The 20,031-nt window shown below is 43.0% G+C and overlaps 1 protein-coding gene across 1 annotated transcript; it reads right to left on the bottom strand.

Moving 5' to 3' along the window:
- Positions 1–287: 287 nt before the first annotated feature.
- On the bottom strand, positions 288–17,354 carry SERINC3 (serine incorporator 3). Its single transcript, XM_073683062.1, has 10 exons — positions 17,184–17,354; positions 14,140–14,301; positions 9,371–9,564; positions 8,057–8,136; positions 5,879–6,016; positions 5,624–5,793; positions 5,341–5,431; positions 4,339–4,522; positions 2,897–3,118; positions 288–1,561 (listed from the first exon to the last, which is right to left on the bottom strand). Exons 1-10 carry the CDS (start codon positions 17,220–17,222, stop codon positions 1,423–1,425), a joined length of 1,419 nt encoding a protein of 472 aa, XP_073539163.1. The 5' UTR covers positions 17,223–17,354; the 3' UTR covers positions 288–1,422.
- Between the last annotated feature and the right edge of the window lie 2,677 nt (positions 17,355–20,031).

Below are 20,031 nucleotides of genomic sequence, written 5' to 3'. Positions count from 1 at the left end.
ATATAACTCGTGTAATAGTCGCTCTGGCTCATTTTTCCCAATTAAAGACATTTAGAGAAAATCTTTGATTCTTCAAGGTCTAAGCATTAGTACCACTATAGATCCTGAGCAAGGGGGACCCCAGTATGCTATGGAGATAGATAAAACTAGAGAGTTCACTTATGGAAACCCTTATCTACTATGTCCCTTCTCAAACTGGTGATCTTGCTCTGGAAAGACATGAAATTTATTTAGTGACCATCCCTTTAACATAAGACATCCACACAGTCTCCGAAGTGACACACAACTTGAGTAAAATGGTAATTTTATTAAATCCTTTATTAAACAGTGTATACATTACAGTGCAAATCTAAGTGCAGAAGATAATCTAGACACAACGGAGGCGGCCACCCACCCTATAACTCAGCCCCATATATAGGACAGCGATGTCACCCACTCCTCGTTATCAAGCTTTATTCTTATGTAGTCAAAGCTTTCTCCGCTGTGTAAAGAACTTCAAACCCATATCTGAAATTTAGGCAGCATTAATATGAAACTTATTTAGAATGGCAAAAGAAGTTCCCCCTACAACTGCTAATCACCGCGTCCGACCATGTGCACTCCATAGAAGGTGGATCTTTTTTCTGGGACTAAGGAGGGAACTTTTTTCATATTGGGAGGACGGTGAAAAAAATAAAGTCTTGTTGCATCACCCCATTGAGACATTAAATCAGTAAGGGTAGTAAAATGGATAATGCTCCACACTGCAGTCAATGAGTGAAAGGATGGGTGCATCCTCATGAACAGTGGACAACCCCTTACGCCACAGTGAGGGATTCAGCTACAAGACCCCGTGGTCCTATACAACCCTGATGATCCACTGTTTGTTCTGTGGAGGGGAGGAGGCTTCTGTGTTTTCAGCAGCCGTATATATGGTCCCTGTGACTTCCATATATATCATACCAAAACCATAGATATATCCTAGCAGAAACACTTCTGTTTCCAATTTACAAAGAACGATATGGCCCCAATAAATGGCTGTATCTATGGAGCCACCTTTAGCACTCGGCTCCATCAGCATCAGCCTGGCACAAGATGTGGCAGAGGGACATGTACAGAAGGGGCTGCGATGCTCTGCATCACATAAAATAAATCTATCAAATACTGAATACAAAAATCAGAATACATATATATCTTTTATATAGAAAATTTATCAGATATATTACTGACGAACGTAAATTGAACCGTTCCTCAATTTAAAACAAACCAAAAAAACAGCATCAGCGACAATGAAGCAGATAAAAAGCAGCAAAATACACATTATAAAGCTTCAAATTAAAAGGATCCGTCAGGAAAAGCAGTAAAAAGACAATGGCTTATGGAATTGTCTGAGCAGGACTTTGGAACTGGAGATGTTACCAAAACGGTGGCGATCCAAGGCGTCTAACTGAAGTCTCTGTTAGGAAGGACACAGGGACCGATGAGGGTCCAGGTATAGAGGAGCAGACAGAACCAGCTGGATCCCATCTTCACCCAGACGGCTGGCCACTTGCTTGTTATGGTGTTCAGGTCGGCATCGGGGCTGGAAATCAAGGAAACATTTATAGATTTCACCTTTTATTAAAGTAAAAAAACATGTGCACGACCGATTATATAAAATCAAAGTCTGGAGGGCTTTTTAATAGAAGTCATGAGTGTTGTGATGGAAACCACAGATTGACACCTATATTTACAAATACGTGGCCCAAGTCATTGTGCATTATCTTTTATACATACAGGTTTGAAAATCATAACACTTTTTTAAACAGAGTTTTTTTTTTTTGTCATTCATATTTCTTTTTATCCCCGAGCTCCTTCAGCTACACAGGACCTGCTGCTTACATGAAGTGCCATGGCCGTTTCCAGCACTATATACACACTGCTCATTCTGCGATATGTATACCATTACTAGGAAGGCAGAGACTGTAATAAAACCATTTCTGCCCTCTTCATGGGAAGTCTTGCTATCTCTGACAACAGTTCCCTGCCTTCTACGATCTCCATGCAGTTGCAGAGTCATATGTCGATGGCTTAGACCAGGGGTCTCAGAGACCAGGGGTCTCAAACTCGGCTAAGTATATGGGAAGCACATAGAAAAAATGTGAATTTGAAGGGCTGCATTCTTTGCAAGAGTATATAAAATTTTAATGATACCATATTGTTTTTTGCTTTATTTTATTCTTTTACATGGCATTCATTTTATGGGCTATGGTACAGTTTTATAGTTTTTACAAATGTGTCCCCTAATTGGCCACATATAGTGCTTTTTTTTTCTTAAAATTGGCACCATATAGTAATTCTGACCAACTTCTTGTAGTAATGTGCCCCATCGTGTAGTAATGGTCCATGCTGGTCCCCATCTTGTAGAACATTCAACTGAAAAGAATTACTGATTTCAGCAGCCCTCAGGACCAGGCTGCAATCATTAGGGGGACTCCGGTGCCTGCGGGGCGCATTAAGCAGCCTCAGGGGCCGCGTGTTTGAGACCCCTGGCTTAGACGTTCACTCCATTCATAGAGAGGGATGTGCAGACCACTGCATGGCATTCGAGAGCAAGCATAAGCATCTTCACTCCATACAATGCATGTGGGACTGCCTGAGGCAATGACAATACAGTGGAGGTGTCCCAGGGTCGGACCCCCAGTGATCAGTAAGTTTTTCTGTTAAGGATAGGTGTTAATTTATAATCTTCATGCAAACCTATTAAAGAAGAAAGCTAAAACATGTCCATTGTACAATCTACACAGCCATTCTGTGGCCTGCACATGGTGAATACATCAATAGGCTGCATGCTAGAAAATTACAGCGATGGCTAGATTCAGAATATGTGAAATTAACCCAATCTGTAACCCAGTTACAAAAAGATAAAAGGACTCACCTGAACCAGTTGGTAAGGGTCATCATTACATAGAGGGAAGCAAGGCACAACATCAAGTGGAAGAAGGAATAACTGTATTGGACACCGTCCTTCTCATTATCCACAACACGCCGAACCTCGCCCTCCTCAACATCACCGTTCCCTGTCCCATCATCCAACATAGCGGTGTCCTGGCCAGAAAGGGTCAGCTTCTTTACCTGGCTGCTGGTGGAGTTGCGAATACTGCAAAGTACATGAGCGGGCAGACAAAATGTGGTTACATAAAAATACTCTAAATTACACTCAGGGAATACAGAGTGGGGGTAGGGAAGTAACTGCTCTGTGTACATTTCTGGCGCATGTCCATTACTAGCCCACCTCAAAAAATACTATAACCCTGCCCCCTATGTACAAGAATTCAACTACTATAATCCTGCCCCCCCCCCCCCCATGTACAAGAATACAACTACTATAATCCTGCCCCCTATGTACAAGAATACAACTACTATAATCCGGCCCCCTATGTACAAGAATATAACTACTATAATACTGCTCCTATGTACAAGAATACAACTACTATAATACTGCCCCCTATGTAGAAGAATATTACTATAATACTACCCTCAATGTACAAGAATATAATTATTATAGTAGTTTATCCTTCTACATAGGGGGCAGTATTATAGTAGTTGTATTATGACCCTGCCCCTTATGTACAAGAATATATTCTTGTACATAGGGGACATTATTATAGTTATAACTACTATAATACTGCTCCTATGTACAAGAATATAACTACTATAATACTGCTCCTATGTACAAGAATATAACTACTATAATACTGCTCCTATGTACAAGAATATAACTACTACAATACTGCCCCTATGTACAAGAATATAAACTACTATGATACTGCTCCTATGTACAAGAATATAACTACTACAATACTGCCTCCTATGTACAAGAATATAACTACTATAATACTGCCCCTATATACAAGAATATAACTACTATAATACTGCTCCTATGTACAAGAATATAACTACTATAATACTGCTCCTATGTACAAGAATATAACTACTATAATACTGCCCCTATGTACAAGAATATAAACTACTATAATACTGCTCCTATGTACAAGAATATAACTACTACAATACTGCCCCCTATGTACAAGAATATAACTACTGTAATACTGCCCCCTATGTACAAGAATATAACTACTATAATACTGCCCCTATGTACAAGAATATAACTACTATAATATTACCCCCTATGTACAAGAATATAACTACTATAATACTGCCCCCTATGTACAAGAATATAACTACTATAATACTGCATTCTCCAGGCATTGGCTCCAGTGTAAATATGAACACAGGCAAAAGTTTTCTTATGTTATGAATAAAACCTCAGTGGAATGAGCCTGAGTATGTGACATGTACGGCACGGCTTGTTCCCACCTGGAATAAAGGAGACACAGCACAAACATGATGAGACCGATGACGCTCTGCGTGTCCCACCATTGTAGGGACCTGGGTGTCTCAGGGGTGGGAGTCAGCGCCAAGGACGATACATTGCTGGGGCTCAGCGTTGGAGAAGTGATTTTGTTCAGGATGCTTATCAGGCTTGGGTTACAAGTACGATCTGTGGGGAGTAAGCATGAGAATTAAGTAACATTCAATTACATGGATGAACAATCACTCCTCGTACAAATATCAATGATAAGGAAGAGGAGAAACATCAACACCATGATGCTTTACCCCAAAAGAAGTAAAGTTAACCTATCCGACAACTAACTGTCTTGATCAGAGGAACGGTCATCAGTTTTAGAAAATCAATTCATGACTATTAAAGGGGTTGTCTGTCTTCATGGATTTTTTATTACTTAAAAGCATGTACTTGGGGCTAAAAATCATATTTGCAATTAGCTTTCATTAAAAATGTTGAACCCTTTAGTTTGTACAGGCCCTTTTGTTTCCTTGCACATTTAACTTTGATGTGACCTGTTATCATAAATCAGCAGAGAGATCAGAAAATGACAAATTGAAGCGTTACACCTCCCTGTCAGACCATCATAACAGGCTGACTGACGGATTCTCAGTTAACTCCTTCTGCAGCCAAAACTGAAAGTAATGAACTAGAATATAAGTTGGTATACATGCAATGTGTATGAGCATGTGGACAACCCTTTTAAGAGATGAAGAAGGCTTACATGGTCTAAAAAAAAACAAAACAGAAAAAAAAAAAAACACAACTTCTTTTAATACCAAACCTTTTGTCGGAGCTTCAGAAACTATGCCCCCATAACACTCCCATATTCAGTTTTTCAGTGTTGTCATAGGGCCATTGTGTGGACTTAAATCTATGTGAAATCAAAAATAGGAACAGATCCTACCACGAGAGAAACATTGTCCCTATGATAATCCTATATACTACGGGACCCTGCAAAGAATTTTACTCACCCGGCTCATTGGACATTGCAGACCAGGTCAGGTACATGGTATACAATGTAATCATGGAGGACTGAAGGAGGCCTGATCGTGGCTGATATTCCTGCAATGTGAAAAAAGAGCACTTATGTTTAGGGACACGTCCACATGATCAGAGGGCAGAGACGTCATCACGGTTGGGTATCAAGGCAACTATGTGCTGTAAGCCAGCCCAACTCTCCTGTACCACCTGGTGCTTCTCACCACGCACCATTATCTGCTAGAAGAGCCCAGTCTCACAAGATATATCCTGTACCTGTACTCTGGGAAGAATGGAGATGACGGATACTATGAGACACAAGATCATGTTGAAACTGATAAAGATCTTGTTTTCAGTGCAGCCGCTGGGTATGGTGTAGAAGACATAGAAGAGGACGACGGCGGTGAGGGACAAGATGTACAACAGGCCGGTCACTGTCAGCAGCACTGGACGAGACAGAAAACAATGGCAATAGTTAGATCAGGACCATACAAATGACCCACAATCCTGGCTTTAGAAGGGTCTCCTTACCTGCATACCAGCATTTGGAATTGCCTTCCTCCATGCGCTCCACCCACGACTCGTTCACAGAATGGGCAAAGTCAACAAGCAGAACTAACTGGATGACGATGAAGCTGGCGGCCCCCAAAGCCCCGATCCAGAACCATGCTGAAATGACAGTAAGGAACACTATGATGATCCCACTATATGAAATACTATGAGTTTAGCTGCACAGCTCCATGTGCTTAAAGGTGAGAAGCAAGTGACATTACCAGGTGGCATAGGAATGTGACTGCACTACTGAGTGACGCCAAACACAGGACACATGGCACCAATGTGCATGGCATGTATTCATCAGTTGTTACATTGATATACAACGAAAAAAAAACTTGGCAGGTCATAACTAGTGAGCTTTTTCTCCAGAAACAGCACCACTTTTGTCCACAGGCCGGGAATGGTATTGCAGTATGTGAGACAAAGATGCAATACCAGAAATAAAATAGAAGGCAATAGACTTCTGAAAAAAAAAGTCCACTAATCTTAGTCAGCAGCTTTAAAAAGTTTAGCGCAATGGAATATGCAGGTTTGGTTCACCTATGGGCAAAATTTTACACTATATTATAACTTACAAGACAATTGTTCGAATCCAGAGTTATATTCTGTATTATACTCCAGAGTTTCACTCACTATCCTGCTGGTGAAATCACTGTGCGCATACATTACATTACTTATCCTGAACTGATCCTGAGTTATATCCTATATTATTCTCCAGAGCTGCACTCACTATTCTGCTGGTGCAGTCACTCTGTATATACATTACATTACTTATCCTGAACTGATCCTGAGTTATATCCTATATTATTCTCCAGAGCTGCACTCACTATTCTGCTGGTGCAGTCACTCTGTATATACATTACATTACTTATCCTGTGCTGATCCTGAGTTACATCCTGTATTATACTCCAGAGCTGCACTCACTATTCTGCTGGTGGAGTCACTGTGTACATACATTACATTACTGAGCCTGAGTTACATCCTGTATTATACTCCAGAGCAGAACTCACTATTCTGCTGGTGCAGTCACTCTGTATATACATTACATTACTTATCCTGTACTGATCCTGAGTTACATCCTGTATTATACTCCAGAGCTGCACTCACTATTCTGCTGGTGGAGTCACTGTGTACATACATTACATTACTGAGCCTGAGTTACATCCTGTATTATACTCCAGAGCTGCACTCACTATTCTGCTGGTGCAGTCACTGTGTACATACATTACATTACTTATCCTGTACTGATCCTGAGTTACATCTGTATTATACTCCAGAGCTGCACTCACTATTCTGCTGGTGCAGTCACTGTGTACATACATTACATTACTTATCCTGCACTGATCCTGAGTTACATCCTGTATTATACTCCAGAGCTGCATTCACTATCCTGCTGGTGGAGTCACTGTGTACATACATTACATTACTGATACTGAGTTACATCCTGCATTATACTCCAGAGCTGCACTCACTATTCTGCTGGTGGAGTCACTGTGTATATACATTACATTACTTATCCTGAGTTACATCCTGTATTATACTCCAGAGCTGCACTCACTATTCTGCTGGTGGAGTCACTGTGTACATACATTACATTACTTATCCTGTACTGATCCTGAGTTACATCCTGTATTATACTCCAGAGCTGCACTCACTATTCTGCTGGTGGAGTCACTGTGTACATACATTACATTACTTATCCTGTACTGATCCTGAGTTACATTCTGTATTATACTCCAGAGCTGCATTCACGATCGTGCTGGTGGAGTCACTGTGTACACATATTGTCCTTTACTGAAACTAATTTACATTATGTATTGTACTCCAGAGCTGCATTCACAGTTCTGCTGGTTGCTTTAGTGAAGCTCTAATGCAGCAATACATATAGCTTTCCTTGTCTGAGGTTACAGGTACACTTGCACATCACCACTGCAAAAATCTGCTTTGAGATTTCAGCTTTAAATCATGTTGCATTTTGAATGTAGTTCTTCAGTATATTGCAGGCTGTACCTAAGTACAACATTAGTAATGTAAAGCACTACATTCCAGGATATGAGACTTCAATAACTATAGAGGTTTAAAACGCTAATAGGGAAGACACAATGCACTCTCCTAATTCATAATGGATACGGATGAGGAAGTCGTCACACTTACCTCTTGTGAAATCTCCTTCTGGAATGTAGAAAGCGCCCACCATAATACCCACAATGGCCAATACCTTAAAGAACCAAAACCTACAGGACAGAAAAGAAGAAAAAAAGTAAGCTGTGTAGAGTAGAAGTAGCTAAAGAGTGTCCCCCTAACATGTGCATGTTGGCCCTATCAGGAATATAGCCGTATGTCCACCATGTATGTGCAGAATATCTATGTACAGGTGGAACATAGGGCTAAATGAGAAGATCTATAGAAGGGCTATAATGACAGATCAACTTTTTAAATCTTTGCTTCTTGGCTTTTCAGCAGCCATAACTATTTTACATGTTTCACTCATGTGACTTGTTTTATGTGAGACAAATCATATTTTTGGATGCTGTTTGATGTATAGTTAAAAAAAAAAAAAAAAAAAGGGAGATTGTTGTTTTTACTGTTTACTTTCACACCATATGTCCCATTGAATGAATTATCCAGGATATTATGGTTGTGTGGATCTGTAATATGTGAAGCTTTTTAAAAAAAAAAAAAATCTGTAATGAAATGTAATTTATACAAAAGAAAAAAAAATACATTTTTCAGTGGGGGTCTATTTTATTATCCCCATTAGGATGTTTTTTATTTATTTATTTTACATACAATTATTCTCTAGTCTAAGATCATTAAAAAAAACACGTTCCTTTTAATGTGCATTTTTTCCACTATAACTGGAGCATCCATAAGAGCCACATCACCGGCAGTACTAATCTTGACTTGTTAGGTCCTATATACAACCAACAGCAATGCAGATGCTTCTATATGCAGTTCATGGCGCTCATTGAGTTCTACGTAGATAGCGAAAGATAAGACAGAAGTGGCTACTAAACGCCACGGTTGTGTCACCGTGACCTGCACCTGCTAGACTTTAGAAGAGCAAGAGCTTTAGTCCCATGCCGGAACTTTACTAATGGTGCTAAAATAAAGCTCCGGACCAGGCGCCGTGCATTTACATTACTTTGACATTATCAGGGTAAAGGGGCTAACATATGAGTTTAGACTTTTTATCCTCTCTTTCCAAGAAACTGCACCACTATTGTCAAATGGGTTAATATTGGTACTACAGTATTTAAGTGAATGAAGCCGAGCTAGAATACCGGACCCCGTCTAAGGGCAGGAGTTGAGCTATTGCTTAGAAGAAAAGGATTTTTTTTTCCTTCAAATCTGGACATCCCCTTTAAGAGTAGGTCACATAACACCTGTGCTATCACAGTTCCACGTCAGGGCAGAAGTTATTTTGTTATATCCACTGAACTTTACCCCCAAACAATTCTTCGTTACCCATTGTGTATAGCAGCTCGGGGGTCTTTGCTAGTCTTGATTCCGATCATCAGCAAGGAGAAGACCAGGAAGAACATGGACATGGCAAAGCTGACCCGATAGACGGCCTTGTATCCCACCAGCACATTGCAGTTCACGATTCCGTTCATATGGGGGAGCTCAGCGCCAAATCCTCCTTCACAAAAGCCTGGAATCTGCGGAGCAGAACACAGACTATTACCAGGCTGTGACTACAGGTGCAAATATAGAAGGCCTTACCATCTTACAGTCACAAGCCTAGCAATCAGAATCTCATTTAGCACATTATTTTTTGTTGTTGTTCTGTTTCTGGGAAATCTGGGTGATAACACATATGCCAGCATTAGACTTACCTGGGGTTTCCTGATGTGCAAGTATTTTACGCTAAGGTGTGAGAAGCTGAAAGTTTCACAGACAGGAATGGCTACAATACTGGACATAGAAACCAGTCCGACCACTACAGAAACAAGTTTGTTTTTTCCTCATAGATATGACTAGAAAACAATCAAATCATTTTCTAAAATGAAGTCTTTATAGACCTAAATAACCTGACAACTTTCCTGGGTTAAATATTAACCGCCCTCTGACTTGACAAATGTGGCGTTTATAGTAAGAGTTAGCTGCACTTTTCACTTTGTGATGATGGGCACTGCAGGGTCACCATCTGTATACAGTCATCTCCTAATGTGTATATGGGATGCTATCAAAGGGAATTTGTCAGCAGGTATTTGCTCCCCCATCTGAGAACAGCATGATGTAGGGGCAGAGACCCTGATTCCAGCGATGTATCACTTACTGGGCTGCTTGCTGTCATTTTGATACAATCACTGTTTTCTCTGCTGCAGATATATTAGTTCTCTGAATGCTGAGCTCTGTATAACCCCACCCACACCACTGATTGGCGGCTTTCTGTGTACACTGTGCATAGGCAGAAAGCTGCCAATCATTGGTGGGGGGAGGGGTTATACAAAGCTCACGAATAAGGAGGACTACATGGCACAGTCCTCCAATGACAGTCTCTTGAAAAACAAACAGTGATTTTATCAACATTTTTTGGATGGTGAAAGTTTGGCTATTACGGTCCTATGGACCATTTGCCTTTGTTATAGTTGAGTAAGGCGACATGGTCACAAACCCTCAGGGAACAGAGATGCAGGATGGGACAGGAGAGCCGGCTTGCCCCTGACTGACAACAGCAGGAGGTTCAGCTAGTAGGTTGTCACTTTATGGCAATCCAGCATCAGCCATAAGAGAAAGTATCCTGAGACTATTATTAGAGAGGGTGCAGGAAGTGTGAGCTTCCTTCCATCGTGCACAATGATTTATTAATACATCTCCATTTACATGCACAATACGGGCTGAGCTCCATTAATGTTGTCTTGGTTGGGTGTTATGTGCGGCTCAGCACAAATTACTGCAATTGATTCCCAACTCAACCACTGGACAGAAGTGGAGCCTTCTCTAGAAGATAGAAGCCATGATTGGGGAATCCCATAGCGCCCCTAGAGGCTGTGTTACCACTTGGCGGGAAAAAAAACAAACCTGCAGCATTTGTGATGTATTTTTTTTCTGTAGAAAATTTGCAGATCAAGCAAAGTGGATGTGATTTCATGAAAACTTGTGTAAATGTTTGATTAAAGGCACTGTTCAACTGCAGCTTTCATGCATGTTTCCTTAAAGACCTGCCTGGAAGATCATAATTGTGTTTTTCGGAGCAGAATCCTGTTTTTTTTGTACTGAAAAAACATATTACAAAATAATAAAATGAAAAAGAAACTGATTCAAATCTGCACCAAAAAGGGCAAGAATTACAGCAGATTACTATTGCAGGCATCTGCACCAAAGAATGCAAAGGTAGGGGAAGAAAGAAGAAAAAAAAAATTCACACCCCCCCCCCAGAGGAGAAAAAAAAAAAAAAAGCAGACCCTGGGAATATGTGCATGTCATTTACTGTCATAAATAAAGCTTTTCAATATGTTTATTTTACAAAAATGTGTTTATTCCACATTTTTGTCATTATATGAGGCTGGTTTTACATGACTATTGATATACAGCCATAATACAGATTTATCAGCCCAAACTGACAATATAAACTAAACAAAAACGGACGTGATTTTTTTGCGGACTACCCAGTCCACAATAATACAGACGTGTGAATATCACCATAGGTTACAATGGGTATGTGAGCTATCCAGAAAAATCACAGATACAAGACGTACGGATTTAACAGACGTCTGAATGATAATTTTGGGGTTGGGTCATTAAGGCTGGTGTTGTACACGCCAGTCTTAATGACAGGAGTGGTGGGGTAAAATGCGCCAAATTAATTAAGAGGCGCACGCCAGAAAATCCCAGGATTGCAAAGTGCCGAGGATCATGTGCCTTCATGTAATCAGGTCTTGGTACCGCAGCCCCTACAATAACCCAACAATCGTAAGCAATCTGCTCTGACACATTGTAGCAAACTACCAGGACAGAGAGAGATGTCATTCTTCTGTAATCAGCATTTAATGTGTTACGCTATTTAGTTTCTAGTGATCCGGGGCTGGACTGTGCACTGGGTCTTCTTCTCCTGGCTTTGAATGACAGCACACTGCTTTTTCAGTGATCAGCATCCTCTTCTTGAAATCTTGCTCCGCCATTCTATTGTAGCCTGGCCGAGAACTCAATCTGTGAATCCGCCGCCCAAGGCAAAGACGGTGCAGGTTATTGAGAGAGCAGTGACCTGTCAATTCACAGACCGGAGGTAGCCGGAGGGGCCGGGAGGAGAAGACACAGAGCACAGTCCGGCCCCTGTGCACCGCAATCTAGTTAGCATAACACAAAGATTCAAAAAGCAGATTATGTCAAAGGTATCGATTTAATCCGTTTTACAGCACCACTACATAACAAAATTGTGATGACAGGTTCTCAAATTCCAACATTTGAGAAAACCTGAGTCTGTTCAAAGTTTAAGCCCCATAATATTCGCTGTCAGCAAGCAGAGATATTCAAAAGAGTGAACGAAAGCCTTCAGATCTGATGTATCCAGGATGACATGTCAGTAACAGCAGCTGGCACAATATAGATATAATGCTTGTAATTGCTGGCATCATAAAACCCTGGTAGCTCCTAGACATCACAAGGAGTAAGAGGTTTATCATGGCACAGATATGTAGATTGCTGGGTACTACCCTGTAATCAGGTGGCATCACTGCACAGTATTGAAGATGAGAAGGATGGCATGAGGTCATCACATTCTTCTACTCCTCTATACCCAGGTTCTAGGCGATGCCCAACAATGACATAAGACCAGTATCTCTCTATCAGTGGCTCATCAGCTGTTTCAAAACTACAATTCCCAGCATGTCCTAAATGCATGAGATGTCAAGGTATGCTAGGAGTTGTAGTTCTTCAATAGCAAGAGAGCTACTGGTTGAACGCTGCCCTAACACACTGGGTTCGATGGCAGTATTTCATACAGACAGCAATGCCCGGACTGACCGCGAGTCTCCTCACCCGATCTAATAGTCTCATAGGCATATATGAGCTTTTAAGTTTGCATCCCACAGTTAGTCCATGAAATACGGTGGTTTGAACCCAACCTTAGGGAATTGCTAGGCATGCGTTTTCCTAATGTACTTTTGTTCTGATTTTTGAGACAGTAAGCAGGCGCCAAAGTGACACTTCTCGTAAAGTTCCCAAGGAAAATTCCAACAAACCTTCCCCCTCTCAGGGGTCAGTTCTCATAACAATTAGTTCCTTCCCAGTGTACACCCTATAACCCATAGATTCTCATAACACTGAATATGAGACAAGAAAAAAATGAGACTAGAAAAATCTTACCTCTATACACAGATTGATCCAGGAAAGAAGCAGAGCAGCCATAGCCGCTTTGTATCTCTACCAGCCTGTGCCACTGATAGCATCCTTGTGCCGTCACCAAAATAGGCAGTAGCTGCCAGATGACGCGCCATTACCATAGACAATATATTACCAAGGGTGGAAATAACTAGCCAGAAGGGATCAGCAGTGCTGGATCCTAGGAGAATCCCTACAGTAAGTATACTAAAGAAGTCCTCCCATGAACTTTTTTCTCCAAGCCTGTGTATATACAGTACTGTCATTGTGATAATATACTCACCTACTCGTGACTTCTCCAGGATCCATGGCCACTCTGCTCCTCTTCTCATTGACGTCACCGCTCTTCAGACTATACGGAAGTCTCTTTTCTGTTGCTCCATAGGCTTACATTATAAAAGCCACTTCTAGGTTACAGAGAGCTCAATGTGACCCAGAGAGTCTGATGAGTGGTGTTGTCGCTCAGAAGAAGAGCAGAACGGTGCTGAATCCTGGAGAAGACGGCGGTAGATGAGTATATTAATATACACTGACAGGACACTACATACACATGTTTAGAGGACAAAAAAAATGTTCATGTAAAGGCTTCTTTAAAAACTGATTGTATGTTCTCCTTTTGCAGGAATAGACATTAGTTTATATTTTCTACTAGGAGATCACTCACTCCCTTCATTATCCGATCACTGACTGTATTAGGGTCTTATCGTAAGTGTCATATTACAGGAACACTTTACTGATGACAACCATGTACCTTATGCAGGCAAACGAATGCCATAGAGGGCAAGGAAGTACCATTCTCCCCAAGCCGACGTGTTTGCACGTCCCCCGTCTAACACATCCCTCTGTTATTAGTGGTGAGCCCATTCATACATCATTGCAGGAAGATAATGGTAAGGGCACAAAACACTTACTCCACTCAGCTTGTCCGATATTCCTGGACTCAGCATTACAATGCAAAGCAGCGTCCCCAGAAACATGAGGAATGCATAGAGCAGACGGGTCACGGTGGAGTTTCCGGAGCTGGGGCAGCAGCGGCATAGCACACACGTGGCACCGCTGCACAGGCACGGAATCTGAAAAGAAATATACGGAATAATGGGGTCAGAGCGATCAGCTGACGCTCACATGAGACGAGATCAGTCACAGAATACAATTCATAGGAGAATGCAATGTACAGAAAAGATGCCCCCACATCACCCATCACAAGGCTAGTGGCCACCAGTGCAAAATCTGTAAGAGGGAGTCCACCTACCAGGTGTCATTTATTAAAGGGGTTTGTGGGCTTGCATCTAGTGTAACACTCCAATCTCCTGTGGGGCACATATAGCATGAGACCAATGTGATTAGCAGTCAGTGTTTACGGAGTGACACTATGTCATCAGAGGAGGTGACATCACCAACTTACAAAACTGTTTACTAGGAAGTTTTCCCATTAGTGCATAACAACCTATTTAAAAGGGGGTAGAGATCAAACAGCAACATCACGTGATAGCACATTTCCCTAAAGATGCCGCAGTCAAAGGCTTGGGGGTGAGCAGAGCAATTATTGTTCAGGACACTCAGGTGGTTCGGATACGCCCAGTGGACACTTGAGTCTTCATTTACATAAGCAACTGGAGCTCTTCTAAGTCCTTTGTATAAGTTATGTGGTGCTATAATTGAGTGATTAAATAAAATTGGTGCAAATCGTCTTGCAGGACCTGGTCCATCAGCCACGTCAGTCATCTGTGACCACAGGATTGGATGCCAGGAGGGGATCCACGGCTCTTCCTTTGATTAGACAGCCTGGTGCGACATCACATGTGCGTCACGCCGCCTGCAATGATTATGCCCTGTCAGGCCGGCTAATCAAAAGAAGATTGGGGGATGCTGGGAGGAAGGAGTCAGTTCTCAGGGCTCCTGTCCTGCGGCTGCCAGATCAGGTCCTGCCAATGGATTTGCACCAACTCTAATTAACATAGATAGAATGATCACAAATGGTGGCAGAATAAGATTTAAATGGGTTTTCTAACGGCCAGCACTGGGTTAAAGTAATAAAAGCAGATGGCACTTACCCTCTGCTGTTTCTGCCTCTAGCAGTGATGTCACAACTAGAAAGCACACCACCGCTGCAGCCAATCATTCAGTGTGCTGAAGTTGTGATGTCACCACAGTAGCGGTGCTGGATAGGGGGAAGGCAAGTACCATCTGATTTTATTATTTTACACCAGTGCTTACTAAACCCTGTTATACTGCTGATAGCTTCACTGTAAGGCTATGTGCCCATGATGCAGAAATACTGCATATTTTTTTCCGCTTCTCCCTGGCAGGAAAAACGCATGCGCTTTTTACATGCGTTTTTCCCACCAGGTAGAAGCGTTTGTCAAGCGTTCTTCACTTGCATTTCTGCATGCGGGTTATCAAGCGCTTTTCCAAGCGATTTTAGCATCACTTGGAAAAGTGCTTGACAACTTGTTCACACTATATAAATCCATGCAACCAGCATGGATTTATAGTAGTGTGACCAAGTTATTCTTTTTTTTTTTTTAACTAAGAATAGTAAAAAATAAAAAAAAAAGATTATACTTACCTTCCGATGTCCTCCCGGTGTTTTGTCTGCTGCGTCCGGTGTCTTGGGCGGCTCGCGGTGTTGTGAAGGACCTGCGGTGACGTCATTCAGTCATGTGACAGGTTACATGATTCAATGACGTCATGGCAGGTCCTTCACAACAACACGACCCATACAGCATACCAGGTGGAGGGGAGAAAACACCGGGAGGACATCAGAAGGTAAGTATAATCTTTATTTTTTATTTTAAATTCTTTTTTTTTTTTTTTTTTTTTTTTACAGTTTCTATGGTACCCAGGTCTGGACGAGAGTCTCCTCTTATCCACACCCGGGTACCATCCGCACATTGAACCGTGTGATATCCGCATGTGCACATGTAGTGATGCGGATGTCTCACGGTCCAATGCAAGTCAATGGCGGCAATTACGCTGCGTGTCCGCAAAATTAATGGACATGCTGCGGATTTTTGAGCGCAGCATAAATGTTGCGGAAAAATTCGCAGTATGGGCATTGCGGCTTGTCATTGGGGAGCATGGGGCACGGATTACCAAGCGTTTCCCAAGCGTTTATGCTGCCTAAATTCCGCAGCATAAACGCTTGGAAAATCCTTCGTGGGCACGCAGCCTAAGCCAAGCCTATGCCCACATCTACCCAGGACTATCCCCTTACCATGGGAATAAATGTACTTCACTGCACAGAACATTAAAGAGGTGGTCCACTACATTGCAGAATGCCCCCCATCAATTTACACCTTTTAACTAAGCTACAGCGCTGGCTACTGGGCTGTGACGTGCAGACCAGTCAATCGGGGGGGGAGGGGGGTGCGTGTGACTGGGTCACACCTGGGGGAATCCAGGAAGTCCAGAAGTTGACATATCAGCGGCGGCTGCAGCTGGGATCACATGATGTAGACTGAGCGGTAAGCAATAGCGCCACTCACAGGCACATATCGCAACATAAGGTATTTACAAAAAAACAGTTAAAGGTGTAAATGGATGGGGGCATTATACAATCTAGTGGAACACCTTTTTTAAGTGGTCTACAGCTGTAACTATACTACAACTCCCAGCATGTCTTGTCGAATATTACACCTACATGGAAGAGGGCTTTACCATCAGCATAGAAAGGATTCTTTACTGTAAGAGCAGTGACACTTAGGAACTCCATCCCCCAGGGAGTGCTGGTGACAGATCAGTGGTGAGGCCCCCTTGGAGTGTAAAGAGGGGGGCCTAAATACAAATGACCACACACCACCTGCCCCACCAGGGAGGATGCCCACCTGCTGAGCACCACCAGTGGTCACCGACATGTAGCTCACCAGCTGTTACAGAACTAATCCCCCCAGCTGGGTTTTAAAGTGAAACAACAGCGCACTATGGAGTAAGCCGCTGACAACAGTCTCCTTACCCAGCTGGCGATAGAGCAGATGCCGAGGACGCCCCCCATGGTACAATCACCGGCTCCGACGACCACAAATCCTTTGTTTACACGAGCACAGCACCGCCCGACTCCTTCTCCTTCCCAGACACTGCGCCTCTGTGCGTAATGACGTCAACTCAGCCGCAGAACTCCTCCCACAATCTTCCAGGATAGCACACTATCTGCGCATGCGTACTGCACTGCAGTCTTTGAGACGCGACACGGGGAATTTTTGAGGCGGCGACCTTTCTGTAACGCGCATGCGCATTTATTTGCGGTTTTATATAGTTTTGGGGCTTCGTGTGACGGAGACACTGAAATCTTGTTACTATACTGGTACTGCTAAATAGAGCCCACACTTAAGACTTTCCTGTTACTCTTTGGTGTGGAATTGGAATGCAAGCTATTGTTCTCTGTTTTCAGCTATTTCAGTTTAAAAAGGACTAAAAAATATCCATGTTATAAAATATATAGAAGTACAAAAACTGACGAGATCAACCACTAACGTATTGGGCCTAAGCCCAGGTTCAGATGGGCGTATAATATCACGGTCAGTGCACGTCCCCAAAGCCCGGCCTGACGGGGGTCTCCTGACCTGACATTACAACCTTATATGAGTCTATGAGATCTAAGTTCAGGACGAGAAACCCCCGGTCAGTCCGGGCATTGGGACGGTATACAGACCGTGATATACGCCCGTCTGACCCCGGCCTAATAGAGAGCACATAATGTCCAGACTGGGCAAGTATCCCAAAACTATTCCTATATTACTGCCCACTCCCATAGAAAGTGCGGGAGGCTCCCGGAAAAAAAGGGGAGACCTTCATGACCCCCGAAAGAGTCTGCAAATCTGGGCCTTGCTAAAAAAAAACTCCCAAAATGTAGCAATTTCTTGTGTCCCCGACTCCCAATACATTTCCCAATGTGACCCACCATCCATAATTTCCCAAACAGTCCATCATTATAGGGGTCCATCCGCCAGCGTCCATGATTTCTCTGAAGAAACGTGTGAAGATCAGTGTGATCCTAAACATTTTCCAGCTCAATGAATACATCTGGTGTGTTCCATCGTTAGGCCACGGCCCCACTATCAGTATTTGGTCAGTATTCGATCAGTATTTTTTCTCAGGAGTGGGAGCCAAAACCAGGTGAGGAACAATAAGAGAAAAGGTATAATAGAAACAAGTCACCAATTCTGCATGTATCACCCACTCCTGGTTTTGGATCCCACTCCTGAAAAAAAATACTGACCGAATACTGATAGTGGGGCCGTGGCCTTACAATGAGACATGGATCACTTATAGTTAAGTAACCTTTATCATTTACTTTGGTTTTCTGATTAGGCCCCATTCAGATGTCCTTAGGAGAAAAAAACAGACTGTGTGTGTGCTGGATCCCATTTTCATCCAGTTTTGCCCCGTGTGTCTTTTCACCCTCAATTTTATCAAAAGCAAAAAGAAAGAAAAATACCAGGTTTCTCTGACCCATTAAACAGTAAAAAAAAAAGACAGCACTCGGAAGGCACAAAGGTGGCATCTGAGTGTTGTCCTTTTTTCACAGACCCATTGCTTAGAATTGGCACATTTGATCCGGGACCTGGATCAAAAACAGACATGTCTCTTTTTTCTTTTTTTCCAGACAGTCTGCAAAAGGACGGGCATGGGAATAAGCCCCATAGACTATAATGCGTGAATGTGTGTAGTCTGTGCAAAATATTGTGATTTTTTGACAAATGGCAAAAAGATCCTAGAGGAGAAAAAGCATGGCGCTATCTAAGCGTAGTAAAGTTTATTCATTTATTTATTTTCTTTTATTTGAGCACAATAGGTGGTTTGTACATAGAAAAGATTATTTTTCAATATGATGTTATGACAGATATATACGAGGGGTGTTCATTAAAGATTTCCCCTGACCCACTTCTATTTATCACAGGACGCTGAAACTTCACATGTGTAATGATATAAGTCTCTATAGGTTACTTGCCAATTTGCAACTCTGAACTGATAACGGTCTGGATTTTACAGGTGCTGACAGGGTCGGACTGGGACACCGGAGAATTCTCTGGTGGGCCTGAGTCTTCGGCGGGCCCGAGCCGGACGCATGGGGCCCGCTGGTTAACATGGCCGCCGGTGCACCTGCACCGGGGCCCGAAGGTGGAGAGAGCCCTTGCAGTGCGGCTGATGAGGGCAATCTGGCCTGCTTCGTGGACCCCCAGGCTCCGGGGGGCCCATGGCCAGATTGCCCTCATAGTGTGCGGCGGACAGGGAGCAATGCGATCCCTCCCGCTCCGCTGCTGACGGGAGGAAAATGGCAGCGGAGCGGAGGGATCCGTCCTGTGCTTCCTGCCCGCCGCTTTCTCCCTGACACAGGCTCGCGCTGCTTGATGACGTCACCATGCAGCACGGGCCTGTGTCAGGGAGAAAGATGCTGCGGGGGAACGAGCAGAGAGGGTAAGTGTTGTTTTTTTTAACTAATACAGTGGTGATGGAGGAGGTGGAGGGAGAGCAACAATGATGGAGGAAGTGGAGGGAGATGAGGTAGAACAATGGTGATGGAGGAGGTGGGGGAGATATGGGAGTGGTGATGGAGGAGGTGGGGGGAGATATGTATGGTATGATGATGGAGGATGTGGGGGGGATATGGCATGGTGATGGAGAAGGTGGAGGAAGATATGGCAATGGTGATGGAGGAAGTGGGGGGACATATGGCATGGCAATGGAGGAGGTGGGGGGAGATATGGCAATGGTGATGGAGGAGGTGAGGGAAGCATGACAATCATGAAGGAGGAGGTGGGGGGAGATATGGCAATGATGATGGAGGAGGTGGCAGGAGATAT

The sequence above is a fragment of the Phyllobates terribilis genome, unplaced genomic scaffold (assembly GCF_046119375.1).
Source record: "Phyllobates terribilis strain yellow unplaced genomic scaffold, ASM4611937v1 Scaffold_5__5_contigs__length_657084704, whole genome shotgun sequence".
Taxonomy (NCBI): domain Eukaryota; kingdom Metazoa; phylum Chordata; class Amphibia; order Anura; family Dendrobatidae; genus Phyllobates; species Phyllobates terribilis.
Note: the sequence above shows the minus strand (reverse complement) of the source record. Positions and strands in the feature narration are given on the sequence as shown.